The sequence below is a fragment of the Macaca fascicularis genome, chromosome 16 (genome assembly GCF_037993035.2).
Source record: "Macaca fascicularis isolate 582-1 chromosome 16, T2T-MFA8v1.1".
In the NCBI taxonomy this organism is placed as follows: Eukaryota; Metazoa; Chordata; class Mammalia; order Primates; family Cercopithecidae; genus Macaca; species Macaca fascicularis.
In genome coordinates, this window is record NC_088390.1 from 5,390,837 (window position 1) to 5,414,581 (window position 23,745).

At 39.9% G+C, this 23,745-nt stretch overlaps 1 protein-coding gene across 6 annotated transcripts in view; it reads left to right on the top strand.

The window, feature by feature from the left end:
- The window catches only part of RABEP1 (rabaptin, RAB GTPase binding effector protein 1), a 104,254-nt gene that overhangs the window by 45,105 nt on the left and 35,404 nt on the right, over nucleotides 1-23,745 (top strand). For 3 of the 6 annotated variants that reach the window (XM_005582643.5, XM_005582645.5, XM_065532625.2), the window contains 4 exons: nucleotides 6,397-6,600; nucleotides 9,609-9,769; nucleotides 12,439-12,558; nucleotides 21,508-21,643. In XM_005582643.5, coding sequence (XP_005582700.2) covers nucleotides 6,397-6,600; nucleotides 9,609-9,769; nucleotides 12,439-12,558; nucleotides 21,508-21,643 — 621 coding nt within the window. Of the gene's footprint in view, nucleotides 1-6,396; nucleotides 6,601-9,608; nucleotides 9,770-10,913; nucleotides 11,118-12,438; nucleotides 12,559-21,507; nucleotides 21,644-23,745 lie in introns of those variants that run through there. The other 3 variants (XM_074018370.1, XM_074018371.1, XM_045375556.3) reach the window with 2 other exon arrangements.

Below are 23,745 nucleotides of genomic sequence, written 5' to 3' on the forward strand. Positions count from 1 at the left end.
GGAGATTGCAGTGAGTCGAGATCGTACCACTGCACTCCAATCTGGGTGACAGATATAGGCTCCGTCTCAAAAAAACAAAAAAGTACAGTAATCTATTCTAGATTTCAAAATAGCTAGAATAATTCGAATGGTTCTAGTGTAAAGAAAAGAAAACCCCTGGTGCCATGGGGATGAAAAAAGAACGATAAATATTTAGGGTAATAGATACCCCAACTACACCCAGTTTGATTTTTACAAGTTACATTAATGTATTATCACATGTACTTTGAACTATGTACCTCTATTATGCATCAATAAAAATAAAATGCAATGGTAACAAAATGAACAGCCCATTACCACATGGGCAAAAGACCCAAACACCTCACTAAAGAATATATACAGATGTCAAGTGAGTAGATGAAAAGATTATTAGACTATGAGAATGGCCTAAATCCAAAATACTGCCAATACCGACAAATGCTGGTGAGGATGTGGAGCAACAACATTCATTGCTGGTGGGAATGCAAAATGACGTAGCCACTTTGGGATATAGTTTAGTGGTTTCTTACAAAACTAGGCATACTCTTGCCTTTTGATTCAGCAGTCATGCTCCTTGGTATGTAATTAAATGACTTGAGAAGACTTTGTCCCCAAAACTTGCACAAATATATTTATAACAGCTTTATTCATAATTGTCACAACTTGGAAGCATGGAAGATGTCCTTCAGTAGGTTAATGGATGAATAAACTGGTATATTGAGACAGTGGAATATTATTCCATGCTCAAAAGAAATGAGCTATTAAGTCATGAACAGACATGGAGTTAATGCATGGAGTTAATGCATACTACTAAGTGAAAGAAGGCAATTTGAAAAGGCCATATACTGTATGATTCCAAGCATATGACATTCTGGAAGAGGCAAAACTATGGAAACAAAACGAAAAAAGATCAGTGGTTGCCAGGGGTAGGAGGAAGAGGGGGTGAATACGTAGAGTACAGAGAATTTTTAGAGCAGTGAAACTATTTTGTGTGATCCTATGGTGGTGGGAACATGTCGTTATACATTTGTTAAAACCCATAGAATGTACCACATTAAGAGTGAACCCTAGTGTAAACTAAGTGGGTGATGATAATGTACCATTGTAGGTTCATCAGTTGTATCAAATGTGCCACTGTGGTACAGGGTGCCTGTAGTAGAGGAGTGTGGATGTACAGGGCTGTGGGGCATATGGGAAACCTCTATTTTCTGCTCAGTTTTGCTGAGAACCTGAAACTGCTAAAAAGTTTATTTAAAAAAATAAGAAAATACAGTTATGTATTGCTTAGTGATGGCGATACATTCTCAGAAATGCATCATTTGGTGATTTTGTCCTTGTGCGAACCTGATGGAGTGTACTGACAAACACCTAGATGGTACAGCCTACTACACACGTAGGCTACATGGTATAGCCTATTGCTACTAAACTGAAAAGCTGTACGGCACATTACTGAATACTGTAGGCAGTTATAACAGTGATACTTTTGTATTAAACATAGCTAAACAGGCCGGGCATGGTGGCTCATGCCTGTAATCTCCGTACTTTGGGAGGCCGAGGTGGGTGGATCACCTGAGCTCAGGAGTTCGAGACCAGCCTGGCCAACATGGCGACACTCCATCTTTACCAAAAATATAAAAATTAGCCGGGTGTGGTGGCACATGCCTGTAATCCCAGCTACTTGGGAGACTGAGGCAGGAGAATCGCTTGAAGTTGGGAGTCAGAGGTTGCAGTGAGCTGAGATCGTGCACTGCACTCTAGCCTGGCCGACAGAGTGAGATTCTGTCTCAAAAAAAAAAAAAAAAAAAACCAAAAAACAAACCCAAAAAGCAACATAGCTAAACATAGACAAGATGTGTGACACTATGATGTTGCCATGGCTAGATGTCATTAGGCAATAAGAATTTTTCAGCCCCTATAATCCATGTAACCACTGTCATGTATATTTTTTGTTGTTGACTAAAACGTGATTATTTTGCATATGACTGTGTGTCTGAGATTTGTCTCATAATATATATGGAGTGCATATGGATGGATTGGGGATGATTTGCCATGAGTGTATGGTTACTAGAGCTGGCTGGTGCATACATGAAGTTTATAATAATTTTTGATATCTGGTAGGGTAAGTCTCCCCACTTATTCAAAATGATCATGGCCTTTTTGTTAAACTTTTTCTTATATAAACATTTAAAAATAGACAAAAGTAGACAAAACAGTATAAAGCTATGTTAATTTAGACAGTATATAAAGTATTGGCATGAAAATAGACAACTTTTATAGAACAGAGTTCCCCAAATCGAACCCTCACAAATGTGGAAATTTGAAATATGACAAAGATGGCATTGTCAGGTTGGGAAAAGACTGGGACAATGGGCATAGGACAAGGAGAACATCTGTACAGATAAAGCAGGTTTCAGTTTCACACCTGAATACCTGTCAGCATTGTATGTGATATATTGAGACTGTGATATTCTAATTAATGAATGAAGTAGTTATCAACAATCAACAATGTTGAGGGCTAAGAAGTAACTGCAAAAGAACATTAAGGTTTTAAAACCTGCAGCATAAGTAAAGGTGTAACATATATGCACTGTAATGATAAACCCAAATTCCCGACGGTTGTTACCTCAGGGGAAGGTAGTGTCTTTGCGATGTTTTGTTTCCTGAAGTTAAAAAGAAATGGAAGGAGATGTAGCAAAATATTAAAAATGATGGGTCTAGGTGATAGGTAATAGGTGCCCATTACAGAACTTTTTGTATTGTTTCTGTTCTTCAAGTAGTTTATAATGCTTTATAGCATTAGTATAGGCCAGGCCTAGTGACGCATGCCTGTAAGGGCACATCACTTGAGCCTAGGAGTTGGAGATTAGCCTGGACAGCATGACAAAACCCCCTCTCTACAAAAAATACAAAAATCAGCAGGGTGTATTGGCACATGCCTGTAGTCCCAGCTACGTGGGAAGCTGAGGTGAGAGGATCACTTCAGCCTGGGAGGCAGAGATTACAGTGAGCCGAGCTTGCATCACTGCACTCCAGCCTGGGCGATAGAGTGAGAAGCTGTCTTTAAAAAAAAAAAAAATGGCCGGGCGCAGTGACTCATGCCTGTAATCCCAGCACTTTGGAATCCGAGGCAGGTGGAACACAAGGTCAGGAGTTCAAGACTAGCCTGGCCGAGATGGTGAAACCCTGTCTCTACTAAAACTATAAAAATTAGCCAGGTGTGGTGGCAGGAGTGCCTGTAATCCCAGCTACTCGGGAGGCTGAGGCAGGAGAATCGCTTGAACCCGGATGGCAGAGGTTGCGCCACTGCACTCCAGCCTGGGTGACAGAGTGAGACTTTGTCTAAAAAAAAAAATATATATATATATATATATATATATGTGTGTGTGTGTGTGTATATATATATATATATAAAACCAAATGAAGTATTTGAATCTTGTTTTGATCTTAAACAAAATATTCAGAAAGACTTTTTTTTTTTTTTTTTTGTTCAATTGGAGAAGTTTTACCAGAGATTTGGTATTAGTTATCAGGCAGTCGTTAATTTTGTTTTGTGTGACAGTGGCACTTTGTTTATATAAGAAACTCTCCATATTTTTAGAGAGGCATCTATACAATACATTAGATAATGTAATATTTCTGGGGCTTTAAAATACTACAGGAAAGAAAAAGGATAGTTTAAATAAGCATGGCAGGCTGGGTGTGGTGGCGCACGCCTGTAATCCTAGCACTTTGGGAAGCTGAGGCGGGTGGATCACCTGAGGTCAGGAGTTCAAGACCAGCCTGGCCAACAAGGCGAAACTCCGTCTCTACTAAAAATACAAAAATTAGCCAGGCGTGGTGGCACGTGCCTGTAATCCCAGCTACTCGGGAGGTTGAAGCAGGAGAATCTGTTGAACCCAGAAGGCAGAGGTTGCAGTGAACCAAGATCGTGCCACTGCACTCTAGCCTGGGCAACAAGAGCGAGACTCTGTCTCAAAAAATAAATAAGTCTGACAAATCTTGATTCCTGTTGAGTCTTGGTGAAAGTTGTATGAAGGATTGTTGTAGTATATCCTCAACTTATGAATATGCTCGAAAATTTTTATAATTACATATACAGCAGTAAAAGCAATAAACGAATGTTGGAACTCCTACTATTGACAAACGTGTTTGAAATGCTTTACTACAAAAAATTAAGATTTTCTAACTTTATTTTAAACTTCTGTTTGTCTCCTGTTTTTTTGTATTATATATATAAATATAACATTCGCATATAATATATATTCATATATAATAACTAAAGTTAGTGTTGACCAAGTTTTCCTCCAGGCTCTCTATTTCACTTTTAAGTGCCAAAAATGGATATTTAGGTTTGGTATTTGTTTACAGTATTTCTTTTCATAATGACAGCTTGGTTGTGAATACCTCTGGGTAATCTCCAACAAATCAAAAGTACCAGAGGTAATTAGCACGAGGACCTGTTAAGTATGTAAACTTGAGCCTTGAAAAAATTGTAGTACCCAAAAATGAATAAAATACCCCAGAAATAATGCTTTTTCTTTTTTTTTCACTTTTTATGAAACAGTTTGACACTCAGAATATAGAGTTGACACACATAAACTTTTCCTTTGTGGTTTCACGTGTTTATAACTTTCTGGGTTAGTCCTAGTTGCATGCCTACCACGACTTCCTAAGTGTCCGTCTTTAAGCGACTTTACACAGTTCCTTTTAGTAATTAATGTTCTTAAAACTGTCTTTGGCTAGAGATTCAGAGTATTTTAAGAGCGATGGAAACTGATGTCGAGAGAGTCAAGATTTCAGAACAACTTAGCATGACTAGGTATTTCCCTGTGTAACTTGGACTACCAAATCATTAACTCCTGTGATTGTTTGATAACAATGAATGTTTCACAACATTTAAAAGTTCTTTTATTTTACTATTGGATTTTTATAAATAGTTAGAAATTTATGCAAGAAAGTATTGCCACTGTCTTCATGAGGCAACCGAGACTTCCGAGTCTTGTGATTTCCTTAAAGTCATCAGCTGGTTAGTGGTAGAGTTAGATCTTAAATCAGTTTATTTTCTTGGTCAGTTTGGCTTAGTTATTGTGCTTTGGAGAGGAAATTGATAATTTTACAAAGATGAACAATTTTTTTTTCATAAATACCTTACAAGTTGAGATGCTAAAAGACATAAGGTAAGGCCGGGCGCGGTGTCTCACACCTATAATCCCAGCGCTTTGGGAGGCTGAGGCGGGAGGATCATTTCAGCCCAGGAGGCCAAGATCAGCCTGGGCAGCATAGTGAAAATGTCTCTACAAGAAATTTCGAAAATTAGCTGGGCATGATGGTGCAGGCCTGCAGTCCTAGCTACTCAGGAGGCTGAGGTGGGAGGATCGATTGAACCCAGGAATTTGAGGTTATAGTGGTCTATGATTGCGTCACTGCACTCCAGCCTGGGCGACAATTGAGACCCTGTCTCTTTTTTTTTTTTTTTTTTTTTTTAAGAAACATAGCAGCTGACTGGGAAAAGTTTTGTAAGAGAAGACAGATTTAATATCCAGAATATATAAAATGCTCTTACAGATCAGAAGGAAGATCATTCATTAGAAGCAAATGTAAAGAATATCACCAAACAGGAAATGAGTCAGTAGTAAATATATGAAAAGATGCTCAAACTCCTTATTAACAGGGGAAATGTAGATTAAAATGACCATTTGCTACCCATGATATTTACAAGAATTTTTAAAAGATGGAAAATAGTGACTATTGTTAAGGGTAGGGGAAAACAATCACACATCCCCATATACTGTTGGTAAGTTCATCTTTTTTTTTGAAGTCAGTTTGGCCAAACATATGTTCTGCCTGGGCTTAAACCATGTAGGAGGCACATTACATCAACTTAGTATTTAAAAGATGGTAAGAAGGAGCTGAGAAATTAATGCTAACTTTAAAGAATATAGGTCTAGTCACTGCCATGTGCTCTGGCTTTCTTTTCTCTTTTATTAAACATCTTTTGAATGTTTGTAGAAGGTACTGTTACTAATTAGCATTTCCAATAAATTATCATTACAACAACCTTGTGAGGTGGCTATTTTTAACTTCCATTTTGCAGATGTGGAAACTTAGGCCAGAGAGATTAAATAACATGACCAAGTTCATTTAGTCAGCAGATGGGAATGTGTAAATTGAGCTTTAAAACCATGACCGTAACCACTGGATCATTAGATAGATAGTAGCAATTGGTTTGTGATACCCAGCATACCTTAAGTCTCATCTCTATTAAAAGGATGTCATTTTGTATGTTTATATTTTAAAATTTAATATCTTATTTCTTTATCGGAATGCCGGTCTGATAAAAGTGAACATTAATGGACCGTCTTTTACTTTTCTCTCCAGAGGATCTGAAGAGGCAAAATGCAGTATTACAAGCTGCACAAGATGATTTGGGACATCTTCGAACCCAGCTGTGGGAAGCTCAAGCAGAGATGGAGAATATTAAGGCGATTGCCACAGTCTCTGAGAACACCAAGCAAGAAGCTATAGATGAAGTGAAAAGACAGTGGAGAGAAGAAGTTGCTTCACTTCAGGCTGTTATGAAAGGTAAAGACAAACAGAGATCAATTTTTTGATTTTCTAAGATACCCGATTCTGATGATTGAGAATATTTTCAGAGAATCTTAAAATATATCCAGAGTTTCATTTGTGGTTTTATGTACTGTCATCATCAAGATATACTTTCAGATAAAAGAGAAGTCACTGATAACATAAATGGGTATATCAATCCTATCTAACTTAATAATGGAGAGTTATAATACGAATGTTACAGAGATAATGCATTAAATGAGGACTGTACTTTGTAAGGCTTAAAAGTCGATTTCTTCTAGGAGGCAGGCTAGTAATGTCAAAGAATAAAGCTGTATGGGCACAGGGAATGTGCTGGAGTAGAGAGAGCTGCCATGCAAAGGGTAAAGTAACTGTTTACATTGATGAGCTTCAGCTAATTATTGCCCTTCCAGTGTAGTTTGGCCATATGGCTTAGAATTTTTTTTTTTTTTTTTGAGATGGAATCTCGCTCTGTTGCCCAGCCTGGGGTGCAGTGGTGCAGTCTCAGTTCACTCTACTCACTGCAACCTCCGCCTCCCGGGCTCAAGCGATTCTCCTGCGTCAGCCTCCCGAGTAGCTGAGATTACAAGCATGTGCCACCACACCTGGCTAATTTTGTATTTTTAGTAGAGACGGGGTTTCTCCATGTTGGTCCGGCTGGTCTTAAACTCCTAACCTCAGGTGATTCACCTGCCTCGGCCTCCCGAAGTCCTGGGATTACAGGTGTGAGCCACCGCACCCGGCCTGGCTTAGATTTTTTAAGAAACTTTATATATGAAATCTTCACTGCACTGTGTTGGGTAGAATGGCCTAGGCTAGGGTAGGCTTCATGGGCTGCCACCTTTCGTCTAAAAGAAGAGACATAGTTTAGTCTCAGACTCCTTTTGGCACTAGTGCTTCATTACTTCCCAAATTTCTGAGAAGATGATGATGAAACAAAGTAAGTTGTCACTGAATCCTTGGGTTCCTGGAATTAGTTAATACTCTGTTTTATTTTTTATTTTTTGAGACGGAGTCTTACTCTGTCGCCCAGTCTGGAGTGCAGTGGCACGATCTCGGCTCACTGCAACCTCTGCCTTCCTGGTTCAAGCGATTCTCCAGCCTCAGTCTCCCAAGTAACTGGGACTACAGGCGCATGGCACCACGCCTGGCTAATTTTTTGTATTTTTAGTAGGGACGGGGTTTCACCGTGTTAGCCAGGATGGTCTTGATCTCCTGACCTCGTGATCTGCCTGCCTTGGCCTCCAAAAGTGCTGGGATTACAGGTGTGAGCCACCGCGCCCGGCCTGGATTAGTTAATATTCTAAATGTGAAATAGTGATGACTTTTTCCACCGTGTTTGCAATTGTGTGTCACTTTTTGCCTTAGTGCTCTTTATAAAAAGGCAGGTGAAGCTAGCCCTATTTCTGAGTATGTAGCTATGACCTAGAGATTACTCTAGGTTTCATGTAACAAACCTGACTACGATGATTTACCAAAATAGGAGTTCGTTTTTCTCCCAGAACACGAAATCCAAAGGTAGATACCCCAGGCCTGGTTGCGTTGGTTCCATGATGTCAACAATGCCTCAGACTCCTTCAGCCCTTCTGTTCTTTCATCCTTAGCATATGGTTTTCAACTTAATCTTTGCCTTAGCTGAAAAATAGCTGCTTCTCCTTCAGTCTGCATCAGAAAAGCAAAAGTTTTCTAGAACTACCCAGCATATCCCTTTCACTTTGTTGACCAAGTGTGTGGTCACTCATAACTACAAGGGAAACTGGACAATGTAGTTTTAAAATTGCGCACACTGACTTCCTAAACAAAATTGGAGTCTTACCAGTAAGGACGAAGGAGTGGAAATTAATGGGCAATCAACAGGATCTGTCACATAATTTTTTTTTTTTTTTTTTTTTTTGAGATACTTAGGGTTGAGTGCAGTGGCGCGATCTCGGCTCACTGCAACCTCCGCCTCCTGGGTTCAGGCAGTTGTCGTGCCTCTGCCTCCCAAGTAGCTGGGACCACAGACATATGCCATCACACCCAGATAATCTTTTCTTTTCCCTTTCACTTTCCCTTCCCTTCTCTTTTTTTGAGACAGAGTCTCACTCTGTCACCCAGGCTGGAGTGCAGTAGCACGATCTCGGCTCACTGCAACCTCTACCTCCCAGGTTCAAGTGATCCTCCTGCCTCAGCCTCCCCAGTAGCTGGGATTACAGGTGCCCACCACCACGCCTGGCTAATTTTTGTAATTTTAGTAGAGACGGGGTTTCACCTCATTGACCAAAATGGTCTTGAACTCCTCACCTCAGGTGATCCACCTGCCTTGGCCTCCCAAAGTGCTGGGATTACAGGCATGAGCCACCGCACCTGGCAATTTTTCTCTCTTTGGTAGAAAAGGGGTTTTGCCATGTCAGCCAGGCTGGTTTTGAAATCCTGGCTTCAAGTGATCCTCCTGTCTGCCTCCCACAGTGCTAGGATTACAGGTGTGTGTGAGCCACTAAGTCTGGCCATATTTTAGGATTATATCAAAGAGAAAGCCATTTTTTAAAGAGCTTATAGAGTTTGCCTCAAGTTACAATCTTGGGTTTTAGTAAACTATTCCAGAAATATATCCCTTTTCTCACACTTCCAGGTAGTGGGATTGGGCGACATATTATATTTGCCTTGGGAACCATAGTATATGTCTAAGAACATAGATTTTGGAGTTGGCCTTAAGTTTGAATTCTAGCTTTGCTTCATTCTGGGCGTGAAACATTGGCCAGACTAGTTAACCTTTCCTAAGATTCTCTCATTCGTAAAATAATACATGACACAGGTTTATTGTGAAGATTAGAAGTGATGATTTAAAGCCTTTATTTCTGTATATCATAAGAACTACAACTAGTTTGTTTTGTTTTTTAGTGAATTAAACATTTTCCAGAAATTAGACGTAAGCTTTTTATATAACTTTAAAAATTTTCATGTGCCAGGTTATTTTTTTTTTTTTCATAATGCTTAGATGTGAAATATGTGGTGATGTTTTGTAGAAACAGTTCGTGACTATGAGCACCAGTTCCACCTTAGGCTGGAGCAGGAGCGAGCACAGTGGGCACAGTATAGAGAATCCGCAGAGAGGGAAATAGCTGACTTAAGAAGAAGGCTGTCTGAAGGTCAAGAGGAGGAAAATTTAGAAAATGAAATGAAAAAGGTATGAAGGAATGTGTTCATCTGTAGAAATATTTGAATTCAAATGCAGAGTGCTCTAATATTGTTGTGTAATAGAAAGTAATAGAAGTACTTTGATATTTCCTGTGAGAGTAATTATTTGGACATAGACCTAAACATAGTACTAAATAATGTTGTATCTGTGGCTAACTCTGTCATCTTCTTCAAAGTTTTGAGCAAATGTCACTACTTCATGGGGTTTATCCCGACCACCTGCCATTTAACATCGCAGCCTGCCAACTTCCCTCTGCCGCCTGTCACTACTCTCGTCTCCCTTATCCTTCTCTAGTTTTTCTCTTTCCATAGCACGTATTTCCTTACACTATACAGAGTTCACCTGTTGTGTTTATTGTTTACTGTCTTTCTTTCCTTGCTAAAATATAAGCTCTGTGAAGGCAAGAGTTTCTCTTTCTCTCTCTCTTTTTTTTTAATAGATTCGGGGGAACATGTGCTTGTTTTTTATTTGTATATCCTAAATGCTTAGCATAGTGTCTAGGAGATAGGTGCTTGAATTCCTGAGTATCAGTTGAGTGGGTGTTGTTGCTTGATGACTGTGTCTAAAGCGAAGTTCTAGAATAGATGTTAGTTTTCCTTCTTTCTCAGTGTCCTTTGGTTTCTGTGTACCACACATTATGTACCACATATGCTTGAACATAATACCATATAATACTTGAACATAAGGCAACTAAATGTAAAGTGAGACATTTTATCATTGAGAAAATATTAAAAGCTTTTGAGCCAGTTTAAATGAACTTTTACATTATTTTATATGCATACCCATATTTAAAATCACATTATATAAAATAATTAGTAATTGATTTTTCTTTTCAATTGAATTTATCATGCCTTTTTGGTTCTTATTTCTTAGTTCATTCTTCAAATGTATGTGTATTCATGATTTCCACAATCTTTTATTTTTTTAGAACTGTTTTTGATTATCTGAAAAATTGGGAAGATAGTTCCTATATACTCCATGCCTAGTTTCCCCTGTTGTTAATGTTTTACATTAGCATGGTACATTTGTCACAGCTAATAAGCCCATATCAATTTATTCTTATTACCTAAGTCCATTTTTGTATTCAGATTGCATTAGTTTTTACCTAATGTCCTTTTTTTTTCTGTTCTAGGATCCCATCCAGGATACCACATTGCATTTAGTCATATCTCCTTAGGTTCCTCTTGGCTGTGACAGTTTCTCAGATTTTCCTTGTTTTTAATGACCTTTCTGTCATTTTTAAAAGTGCTCTTTAAAGGTTTTGTTTATGATGACATTCAGCACTTGGAATTGTGAAGTCATATTTATATTAATAAATAACTTGATTTGTGATCAATTCTTTGCTTCCTCCCTCCTTCTTTTTCCCTGTTGTTTTTTATCAGATGACCTTTATCAGCATCCTAAACTAGCCTTGACTGAGATATTTTAACTTGTCTTTTCCAAGTAGTATTTAATTCAAAATAAAATAAATGATGACTTTGTAAGGACCTGAAAACAAAGTGAATCTGAACCCCTGTTTTTTGAGGGATATGTGTTTTGGGGAAAATCCACCTCACGTTTGGGCATTTATGATATTTTTCCCTATTGTGCACAACTTAGAATAAGTTTGCACCCATTTAAATTCAGTGAATTAGGTTTTCAGTTTCTCTAGAAGGAAAAAAGCCAACTTTTTGAGCCTGCCTTTGTTTCTCTGCGTGTAAGTGTATGTATATATGAGAAATGAAAATTCGTTTTCTCACCAGTTTACTAGTTTATGTAAGTTGGTTCCTTTTAATCCATGTTTTTGAGAATGGACTTTGGAAAACAATGATAGTTTTAAGGGTCATTCTTTGGGTTTGTTTCATTTAGATGGTAAAAGTAAAATAATATTTAAAGTACTCTGTTTAATTGGATGGAGGCCTTTTTATAGCAACATAATTTTCTAACATTTTGGAAAACACATTATTCTATTTTGGGTGTTTAAAATATAATCAGCCCTTTCATTATTCATAAGAAATTATTGTCTCATGAACTTAGTAACCCAGGAATTTAAAAAATCATTATGGGCTGGGCGCGGTAGCTCACGCCTGTAATCCCAGCACTTTGGGAGGCCGAGGCGGGTGGATCATGAGGTCAGGAGATGGAGACCATCCTGGCTAACACTGAAACCCTGTCTCTACTAAAAATAAAAAAAATTAGCCGGGTGTGGTGGCGGGTGCCTGTAGTCCCAGGTACTCAGGAGGCTGAGGTAGGAGAATAGCGTGAACCTGGGAGGCGGAGCTTGCATGAGCCGAGATCGCGCCACTGCACTCCAGCCTGGGCGACAGAGCGAGACTCCGTCTCAAAAAAAAAAAAAAAAAAAAAAAAATTTATTATGTGTATTTCCTTTTATATATTGGATATTTTCTTAATTGATTAACAAGTCAAATTTGTTTCAGTCAATCAGTTTTCCCATTCCCAAATTCTAAATAGAATATTTGGGAAAACTTCAATTATACCTTGACATTCAAAGTAATGCAGTATTTGAAAGTTAGACATTAATTCAGTTTTGTGAATGTTAATATAGTGCCTGGTCGAGTTACTTGTTACATACTAAGTTTTAGCAAATGGAAGGGTTAGAGTTTCTTAGGAAAGCAGTAAATGAATAAGTCGTGGCATTTAATTCTTTTTAACCATAGGCCCAAGAAGATGCTGAGAAACTTCGGTCTGTTGTGATGCCAATGGAAAAGGAAATTGCAGCTTTGAAGGATAAACTGACAGAGGCTGAAGACAAAATTAAAGAGCTGGAGGCCTCAAAGGTTATGAAACATTGTAATCCATTTGCTTGAAACCCAAGATTCTGCCCGAGTACCATGAACAAAATTAGAATCAGTAATAGGGGAAAAAACCCTGTAATTTAGATTATGCATCTTAAGAATCTTCATTTACAATGCAAAAAACTGCCACGCACGGTGGCTCATGCCTGTAATCCCAGCACTTTGGGAGGCTGAGGCGGGCGGATCACCTGAGGTTGGGAGTTCGAGACCGGTCTGACCAACATGGAGAAACCCCATCTCTACTAAAAATACAAATTAGCCGGGCATGGTGGCCCATGACTGTAGTCCCGGCTACTCCCAGCCTCAGGAGACTGAGGCAGGAGAATCAGTTGAAGCCGGGTGACGGAGGTTGCAGTGAGCCGAGATTGCGCCATTGTGCTCCAGCCTGGGCAACAGGAGCGAAATTCCATCTCAAAAAAAAAAAAAGTAATAAATAAATTTAAATCAAAAAACTGCTTTGAGATGGTTTTGCTCTTACGGACATTGAAAATAATCACAATAATGGTGTTTTATCACAAGTGGCTGCTTTGTCACAAAGTTAGTGTTCATTTTCTTAAGAAAATGAGACCCCGTCTCATTCATTTTCCTATTAAGGAAAATAAACTGTTCAAAGTTGACCTTGTTTTCTGATGGCAGCTCCAGCATTGATGTTTTAGAGATAATGTAGCTATGGTATTGCTGAATTTGTTGGCCATAAAGACACAGCAAAAGAATTAAAGTAGGAACAGGCCAGGTGTTGTGGCTCACACCTGTAATCCCAATACTTCAGGAAGCCAAGGCAGGAGAATTGCTTGCACCCAGGAATTTAAGACCAGCCTGGGCAACATAGTGAGACTCCCGTCTCTACAAAAAATTTTCAGAAAATTAGCCAGACGTGGTGGTGCATGCCTGTTGTCCCACCTACTTGGAGACTGAGATGGGAGGATTACTTGAGCTCAGGAGTTTGAGACTACAGTGAACTGGCACTCTAGACTGGGTGACTGAATGAGACCCTGTTCCCCACACCCAAAAAAAAGGAAGAAAGTAGGAACAAAAGAAGCAGTGAGAGAATAAGCAAAAACAATATAAAAATAAATGGGAATTTATCAATAGTCTTGGTAAATGTAAACTGATACCTATGTTTAAAAGAGATTATCACATTGGATTGTAAAAATCTAACTATATTACTTGTAAGAGCTATGCCTAAAATCAAACTACAAGGTAAGATTGAAAATATTAGCCAGGCATAGTGGTGTGAGCCTGTGGTCCCATCTACTTGAGAGGCTGAGATGGGAGAATTACTTCAACCTAAAAGGTTGAGGTTGCAGTGAGCCATGATCATGCCGCTGCACTCCAGCCTAGGTGATAGAGTGAGACTCTGTCTTAAAGGAAGGCCGGGCGCGGTGGCTCATGCCTGTAATCCCAGCACTTTGGGAGGCCGAGGTGGGTGGATCACCTGAGGTCAGGAGTTCGAGACCAGCCTGGCCAACATGGTGAAACCCTGTCTCTACTAAAAATACAAAAATTAGCCAGGCATGGTGGCACACGCCTGTAGTCCCTTCTGTTTGGGAGGCTGAGGCAGGAGAATTTCTTGAACCCGGGAGGTGGAGGTTGTTGCGGTGAGCTGAGACTGCACCACTGCACTCCAGCGTGGGCAACAGATGAGACTCCATCTCAAAAAAAAAAAAAAAGAAAAGAAAAAAGATTGAAAATAAAGGAATAAAAATATACCATGTAAATTCAAACCAAAAGAAAGCTGCTATAGCGAGTGTAGTATCACAAAGATAGGATAAGGGGGAAAAGCCACTAATAGAGATAAAGAAGGATCCTATCTAAAAAACAGTTCATAAGTAAGATATAATAGTCATGAACTTGAATGCACTTTACATAGTCATGAAATGCATGAACTAATAATGACAATTACAAGAAGAAACTGACTTTCACAAATACAGTAGCAGATTAAAATTGACCTTTAGAGAATATAATCAGAAAAAATTATTAGTAGAGCTATAGACATTTTGAACTATCAGGTTAATAATTTAGTTGTAGTTGACACACAGAACTTGGTATCCAAGAACAAGATAGTATCACATACAGTACTAGGACATAATAGTTAAAAGCTCAGCATTTGGTAGCCTGGGTTACCTTGGGTAAATTACTTAATCATACTGTGCTTTGATTTTCTCAACTGTGAAATGGGGATAATAAGCCCACCTTAATAGTCGCCATGTGGCTATTATGAGGAACATATAAATTCCTATAATAGCCACCATATGGCTATTATGAGGAACATGTAAATTAATACCTATAAACATTTAGGATAGTATCTGGGACAAGTTGTAGTTATTTTTAGATACATTATCTTAGAATTGAGGTTACACAGACCCAATTCTGTAACTATGGGTTATTCAGTTATTTACATTAAAATGATAGTTAAAATGCCTGGACATGAAAAAAATACTCATGGAAAAAGTAATTACAAAATATTTAGAATGATGTGAATAATGCCAGATCTTAAAAAAAAAAAAAGTACAAATTGAGCCAGGCACAGTGGCTCATGCCTGTAATCCCAGCACTTTGGGAGGCTTAGGTGGGTGGATCGCCTGAGGTCAGGAGACTTCGGGACCAGCCTGGCCAACATAGTGAAACCCCATCTCTGCTAAAAATGCAAAAAATTAGCTGGGCATGGTGGCAGGCGCTTATAATCCCAGCTACTGGGGAGGCTGAGGCAGGAGAATTGCTTGAACCCGGGAGGCAGAGGTTGCAGTGAGCTGAGATATTGCCATTGCACTCCAACCTTGGCAACAAGAGCAAAACTCTGTCTCAAAAAAAAAAAAAAGACTGAAAATAAATGGAAATGAATAATATAAATAATATAAATTTGTGAAATAGAAAAGCAAAAGAACAATAGAGAATATCAGTATAATGAAGAAATGGAAAACCTATACACAAATCTCTAGTAAGACTGATCAGAAAAAATGAAAACAAAAAAAGAGAAATCAGAAGTGAGGCCAAGTGGGGAGGCTCATGCCTGTAATCCTAGCACTTTGTGAGGCTGAGGCAGAAGGATCACTTGAGCTCAAGGGGTTGAGGCTGTGGTGAGCCATGATGGTGCCACTGCACACCAGCCTGGGCAAGGGAGCCTGTCTTAAAAACAAAAAAAAAACAGAGGACATAACTACAAATCAGTAGAAATTTAAAAATAACAAGTACTATAAACAATGTCACACAAATAAATTTGAAAACAGATGAAAAAAAATTTCTAATAAAAGATAGCCAAAATTGTTCCAAAACAGGAAAGCTAAGGTAGTCAGTAATTATTAAAGAAAGTGGATCTAGAGTAAAAAATCTTATTGTCTGTTGACTCCTCTCACCGAAAGACATTAAACTGTTGGTTTTACAGGTAAGTTTTTCCAGACTTTCTGGAAAGAGCAAATTCTTATATTTTACAAAATCTCAGGGAATACAAAAAGAGAGAAAGCTCTCCAAATCATTTTATGAGACTAGTAGATCTTCACTACAAGTGAACAAACACATAGAAAGGTAGTATGAGAAAAAATTACCGATCTGTCTCAGGAGTACAGAAGCTAAAATTTTCAGCATTGTAGCTAAAATAAACGGGGAGAAATACATCATGACTAAGTAGGGTTTATTCCCAGAAATTTATCAGAAAATCTATTATTGCAATGTACACATAAAATGATTGGAGAAGAACAGCATATTCGTCTTGGATTCAGAAAAGTATTTGAGAAATTTAACCACAATAACTTAGTAAGGGGCTATTAATCAAACCTTTAGCAAACATAGTTAAGGATGAATATTTAGCAGCCTTACCGTTAATGATGGGAACATTCTGGGGCAGACCCATGCCCAGTAATTCAGAAATGAGGTATAAGAACTGGAAAGAAAGCTACGAGACTGATTCAATTGTCTATATAAAGAAACCAGGGAATGTACAACAGATAGTTAGACTTAATAAGAGTTCAACAATTTGAAAGTTGTTCTAACAAAATCAACATACAAAAATAGTTGTTTTTCTGTGCGCCAGTTGAAGAATGCAGTGGGGGGAGAAAGATTGATCCTATTCACAAGAGTTAAAAAAAAAAAAAAAAAAATAGTTACCTACCAATATAGCTAAACAAAGATGGGCAGGGTCCTTAGAGACTACATCATAAATGAGGACCTGAATCTGTGTATTTTCCTGAATGAAAAGATAGAGCATTGGGCCAGGTGCGGTGGCTCACACCTGTAACCTAGCACTTTGGGAGGCCAAGGTAGGGGGATCACCTGAGGTTAGGAGTTTGAGACAAGCCTGGCCAACATGGCGAAACCCGGTCTCTTTATTAAAAGTACAAAAATTAGCTGAGCATGGTGGCGGAAGCCCAGCTACTCAGGAGGCTGAGGCAGGAGAATTGCTTTAACCCAGGAGGCAGAGGTTGCAGTGAGCTGAGGTCGTGCCACTGCACTCTAGCCTGGGCGATAAAGCGAGACTGCGTCTCAAAGAAAAAAAAAAAAACCCTCCATTTGTATCCCCAAATTTTTAAATTTTACTCAGAATTCAACAGGGTTTAATAAGGAGCTTGATTAATTCAGTTCTAGAAATAGACTTCATATAGAGAAATAAAGGAACAGAAATATACTTAGCAAAATTTTGAAGACAAGATGAGGAGACTTGGCCTACCTATCAGATAGTAGGACCTCAGTAAAGCTACTATAATTAAGATAGTTTGTTACTGGTTTAGGGATAAACAGATGGATCAATAAAACAGCCCAGAAATAGACCTACATATATGTGTAAATTTGATGTATGACAGGTGGCATTACAGATCAGTGGGGGAAGAATGGATTGTTAAAAAATACCCTTTTTGGCTGGGTGCGGTGGCTCACACCTGCCATGCCAGCACTTTGGGAGGCCAAGGCAGGTGGATCACCTGAGGTCAGGAATTCGGGACCAGCCTGGCCAATGTGGTGAAACCCTGCCTCTACTTGGCTGGGCATGGTGGCTAACGCCTGTAATCCCAGCACTTTGGGAGGCCAAGGCCAGTGGATCACGAGGTCAGGAGATCGAGACCATCCTGGCTAACATGGTGAAACCCCGTCTCTACTAAAAATACAAAAAATTAGCTGGGTATGGTGGCGGGCGCCTATAGTCCCAGCTACTTGGGAGGCTGAGGCAGGAGAATGGCATGAACTCATGAGGCAGAGCTTGCAGTGAGCCGAAATTCTGCCACTGCACTCCAGCCTGGGCGACAGAGGGAGACTCTGTCTCAAAAAAAAAAAAGAAACCCTGCATCTACTAAAAATACAAAAATTAGCCAGGCATCCGCCTGTAATTCCAATTACTTGGGAGGCTGAGGCAGGAGAACCGCTTGAACCTGGGAGGTGGAGGTTGCAGGGAGCCAAGATCTCACCATTGCACTCCAGCCTGGGCGACAAGTGAAACTCTGTCTCAAAAAAAAAAATAATAATACATAAGTTATTATCTGGCCATGTGCGGTGGCTCATGCCTGTAATCCCAGCACTTTGGGAGGCTGAGGTGGGCAGATTGCTTGAGCTTAGGAGTTCAAGACCAGCCAGCACAACATAGTGAAACTCTTTCTTTACAAAAAATACAAAAATTAGCCAGATATGGTGGTGCTTGCCTGGAGTCCCAGCTACTTGGGACTGAGGCACCAGAATCACTTGAACCCAGGAGGTGGAAGTTGTAGTGAGCCGAGATTGCGCCACTGCACTCCAGCCTGGGCGACAGGTTTATTCCTAAACCAGTAACAAACTATCTTAATTATAGTAGCTTGACTGCAAGTCGTACTATCTGATAGGTAGGCCCACTCTCTCCACCTTGTCTTCAAAAAGATTTCTTTCTTTTTTTTTTTTTTTTTGGAGTCAGTCTTGCTGTGTCACCTAGGCTGAAGTGCGGTGGCACAATCTTGGCTCACTGCAACCTCCGCCTCCCAGTTTCAAGCAATTCTCCTGCCTCAGCCTCTCGAGTAGCTGGGATTACAGGCCTGGGCCACTGCACCTGGCTAATTTTTGTATTTTTAGTGGAAACGGGGTTTTGTCATGTTGTTGGCCAGGCTGATCTCGAACCCCTGACCTCATGTGATCCACTCACCTTGGCCTCCAAAAGTGCAGGGATTACAGGCTTGAGCCACCGCGCCCGGCCCCAGGGTTTCTTAAGACAAAAATACTGACTGTGAAAGGAAAACTGGCAAGTTTAGCTACATTATAAAGTTCTTTGTTAAAAGATACTATTAATACAAAAAGTTGCAAAGAGAAGCTACAGACTATAAGAAGATATCAGTACCTCTTAACTGACAAAATATTAATATCCAAAATAATAAAAAAAATTGCTAAGTTGGCTGGACGCGGTGGCTTACACCTGTAATCCCAGTACTTAGATTGCTTGAGACCAGGAGTTTGAGAGCAGCCTGGGCAACATGGAGAAACCCTGTCTCTACTAAAAATACAAAAAATTAGCCAGGCGTGATGGCGGTTGCCTATAGTCCCAGCTACTTGGGAGGCTGAGACACAAGAATTGCTTGAACCCGGGAGATGGAGGCTGCAGTGAGCCTAGGTTGCGCCACTGCACTTCAGCCAGAGCAACAGAGCGAGACACTCTCGAAATTGCCAAGTCCACAAGTGACAAATAATTCTGAAGAAAAACAGGTAAAGTGGCCAAGTGCGGTGGCTCGCGCCTGTAATCCCAGCACTTTGGGAGGCCGAGGCGGGCGGATCACGAGGTCAGGAGATGGAGACCATCCTGGCTAATGAGGTGAAACCTCGTCTCTACTAAAAATACAAAAAATTACCCGGGCGAGGTGGCGGCGCCTGCAGTCCCAGCTACTCGGGCGGCTGAGGCAGGAGAATGGCCTGAACCCGGGAGGCGGAGCTTGCAGTGAGCCGAGATCGTGCCACTGCACTCCAGCCTGGGCGACAGAGCGAGACTCCGTCTCAAAAGAAAAAAGAAAAACAGGTAAAGTATAGCCAGGTGGCACACACTTGTAATCCCAGCTACTTGGGAGGCTGAGGCATGAGAATTGCTTGAACCCAGGAGCTGGAGGTTGAGGTTGCAGTGAGCTGAGATTGCGGCACCGCCCTCCAGCCTGGACGACAAATTGAGACTCGGTCTCTGTAAAAAAAGAAAAAGAAAAAAGAAAAAAACAAACAGGTAAAGTGTATGCTCAGTCATTGAACAAAAGAGGAAACCAGAATAGTCAAGGCATGTGAAAAGATATTCAACATTCAACCACACTAGAAATTGGGGAAATGTAAATCAAAGTGGGACACCATTTTACCCTAACCGGGTTGTAAGTGCTACAGAGAAATCTGTCGCATTCACCGACGACTGGTGTATGTGAAACTCTTCCGTTCAAGGCACTGTTGTCAAATTGTACTCCCAGGTGACTGTTTCTGGTTTCTTATGGCCCTTGTTGCTTCTCTGTACTTTCTCCTGCATAGATCCTAATACCATGTACATTTTCCCGAATAGGTAACTTTCAGTGGTTGGTGTGCACCCTCTCCTTGTCCCCTGGCTTCTTGTAGATGTCCATTTGTTTTTGGTTTTGGTCATTACAGGGTATGGAACTCAAAGTAATTCAAAGTTACTCAGAGTCCTGCTCAGTAGTTTTCAAATATTAGAAATTCATTATTAATTAAACCAAATGTTTATCCCAAAAAATAATAACTGGTAGAATTAGTGGGTTATATACCACCATTTTAAATCTGCCATATGGACTCTTTTACCATCAGCTGAATTACCCCCGTCTTCAGGTGTCAGAGAAAGCATTTCACGGTAGTTGCGACTTTACCATTCTTTGTTCATATCACGTGCTGGACTGTCAGCCTTCAGTGAAGCATCAAATGATTGCTTACATAGTCATTTAAATCTTTGACTATTATTGCATGATGGCCTAGAAGTAAAGATAACTGAAAACAGAGAAACCATTTTAAGTTTGAAGAAATAGGAAGATAAAGGGCATGAAAAGGACTTTGAATGTGATATTAGATATAACCATTCGAAAAAGTTGAAAGTTAACTGAAAGGTTAGAATTTAGAATGGACAATTTATGTGACAGGTTAAAGTGACATAATCCTTGATTTTCTGGGGAAGAATTAATTTTTTTTTGGTTATAACTTTCCTATATTAGACTATATTGTTACTATTTTGAGTATTACACTTAATTGATCAACAGAAATAAAGCATTGTTTTTAAAAGATGTGGTTTTATTATTATTTTTTGGAAACAGGGTTTCTCCATGTTTCCCAGGCTAGTCTCAAACTCCTGAACTCAAGCATTCTGCCCACCTTTGCCTCCCAAAGTGCTAGGATTACAGGCATGAGCCAACATGCCTGGGCAAGATGTGATTTTAAAAAGTATTCTGCATTTGCCTTTAAGTCATTACAATGTGAGACTAGTTATTTGTTCCATCATAATTTCCTCTTTTTCACTTCCATAAGTATATGTATCTGTGAAAATGTCTTTATACATTAAATATATAAATTTACATTTGGAATTCCCTCACCAGAAATAAAAGGAAAGCAAACTTAAAAGTGTATGGTATCATTTTTGTCCTTAGAAATTATCAATTTAAAAAAGCAAAACATACCTGGTGTTACTATTATGGCTAAAACAGACACATGCATATGTTGCTGTGGGAATACAAATTGGAACTACGTTTTTGAAAAGCAAGGGACAAAACTGTTATGTGAAATCTCAATTGTATATTTTATTCTGGTGGTATGATTATGGATGACATCTGTTAATTATGTTATTTTCCCAGTTTTCTATATTATTTTATAATTAAAAATTATAAATGGTAATTTTTGTAGATGTAAAATGTAGATGTAAAAGTGTCAGTTTTTTTTAAGGCATAGCCAAAACTTACCATCATTTTGTATCTAAGATAGAAACTGTTGTAAATTTCAGTTTAATGGAATTGCATCTTCTTTCAGGTTAAAGAACTGAATCATTATCTGGAAGCTGAGAAATCTTGTAGGACTGATCTAGAGATGTATGTAGCTGTTTTGAATACTCAGAAATCTGTTCTACAGGAAGATGCTGAGAAACTGCGGAAAGAATTGCATGAAGGTAAATAAATATTCTGTATATTTTTATCTTTGTCTCTAAGAACCATATAAGTTAAATTGATGTTGACTAATAACAATGACAAATCTTAAAATAACAATGCAACATGTTAGTGATTCAATTTAAGCCTTACAGTTGGTTTAAATGCACTCATGCAAACCTGAAATTATGGATTTTCCTTCATGACCTCAGTAATAACTTTACAAGGCAGCGCTCACTCCTATAATTCCAGCATTTTGGGAGGCCAAGGCGGGCAGATCACCTGAGGTCAGGAGTTCGAGACCAGCCTGGCCAACATGGCGAAAACCTGTCTCTACTGAGAAAACAAAAATTAGCCAGATGTGGTGATGCACACCTGTTATCTCAGCTACTCGGGAGGTTGAGGCACAAGAATCACTTGAACCCAGGAGGCAGAGGTTGCAGTGAGCCGAGCTCACACCACTGCACTCTGGCTTGGGTGACAGAGTGAGACTTCATCTCAAAAAAAACAAAAAACAAAAAACCCAACTTCACCAGGCATGAACTTTGGGCAGAAAGATAATAAAGCTGGGAATTTCTCCGTAAATTACTTTTCCCCCCACACTCATTTTGATGGAGGTGTATTAGCAAAAGTTAAAATTGGAAAGGGCAGAGAGTGTATTCTGGAGGCCCCAAGTACTGTCCTGTTTTTAAGGGACAGTTTTGATTTCACTAGTCTGGTAGCAGAGTGATACAGAAATTGACTCTGTTTTCCAGGGGCACATTCTTTCCCCACTAAAATATTATTAAAATAACCCAAACTTTGAGTAAAGTTTTGGCCTTCAGGAAACAGTTTCCAAGTGTGCTATTGCAATAAAAAGACACTCATATTCTTAAAGGTGTCCAAAAGAACTAGTTCAGTTTAAACTATGTCCCTCTAACACTTCCAGAAATAATGTAAATTATTGAGACTATCAAACCTTCCTAATAACCCTTGAAAAGTACCTGAGAAGGTTGGCCGGGCGCGGTGGCTCAAGCCTGTAATCCCAGCACTTTGGGAGGCCGAGACGGTGGATCACGAGATCGGGAGATCGAGACCATCGGCTAACACGGTGAAACCCCGTCTCTGCTAAAAAATACAAAAAACTAGCCGGGCGAGGTGGCGGGCGCCTGTAGTCCCAGCTACTCGGGAGGCTGAGGCAGGAGAATGGCGTGAACCCAGGAGGCGGAGCTTGCAGTGAGCTGAGATCCAGCCACTGCACTCCAGCCTGGGCGACAGAGCAAGACTCTGTCTCAAAAAAAAAGAGAAAAGTACCTGACCTGAGAAGGTTAATTAAAATGAGGAAGGACGTGGAGTAATTTCCATACTGAAACACTCACAATAAAAAATAGAGTCTTTTTTTTGAGACGGAGGTTCGTTCTTGTCGCCTAGGCTGGAGTGCAATGGTGCGATCTCAGCTCACCGCAACCTCCACCTCCTGGGTTCAAGTGATTCTCCTGCTTCAGCCTCCCAAGTACCTGGGATTATAGGATGTGCCACCATGCCTGGCTAATTTTGTATTTTTATTAGAGATGGGGTGTTTCTCCATGTTGGTCAGGCCAGTCTCAAACTCCCGACCTCAGGTGATCCACCTGCCTCGGCCTCCCAAAGTGCTGGGATTACAGGTGTAAGCTACCACGCCTGGCCCAGATAGGCTTCTTAAAAGAAGTTGTCCTTAAGTGGAGTTTTGGAAGGTGGGTAGGTGCTTGTCAGGTACTCAGAAGCATGGCATTCAAGGTCATTTGCATGTGATGCAGTTAGGTAAGGAAGTCTAAGAAAAGCAGTTCAGCACAATTAGAATACAAGAGGCAATGGGCAAAATGTGAGATTGGAGCAGTAGAAACAGACCAGTACATAGAGGTTTTATGCTAAGAATATTGGACTTGATCATCTGGGCAGTTCGGAGCCTCTGAAGGTTTTTTTATTTCCTTTGTGTTTTTTTTTTTTTTGAGATGGAGTCTTGCCCTTGTCACCCAGGCTGGAGTGCAGTGGTGCGATCTCGGCTCACTGCAAGCTCCGCCTCCTGGGTTCATGCCACTCTCCTGCCTCAGCCTCCCAAGTAGCTGGAACTACAGGTGTGTGCCACCACGCCCGGCTAATTTTTTTT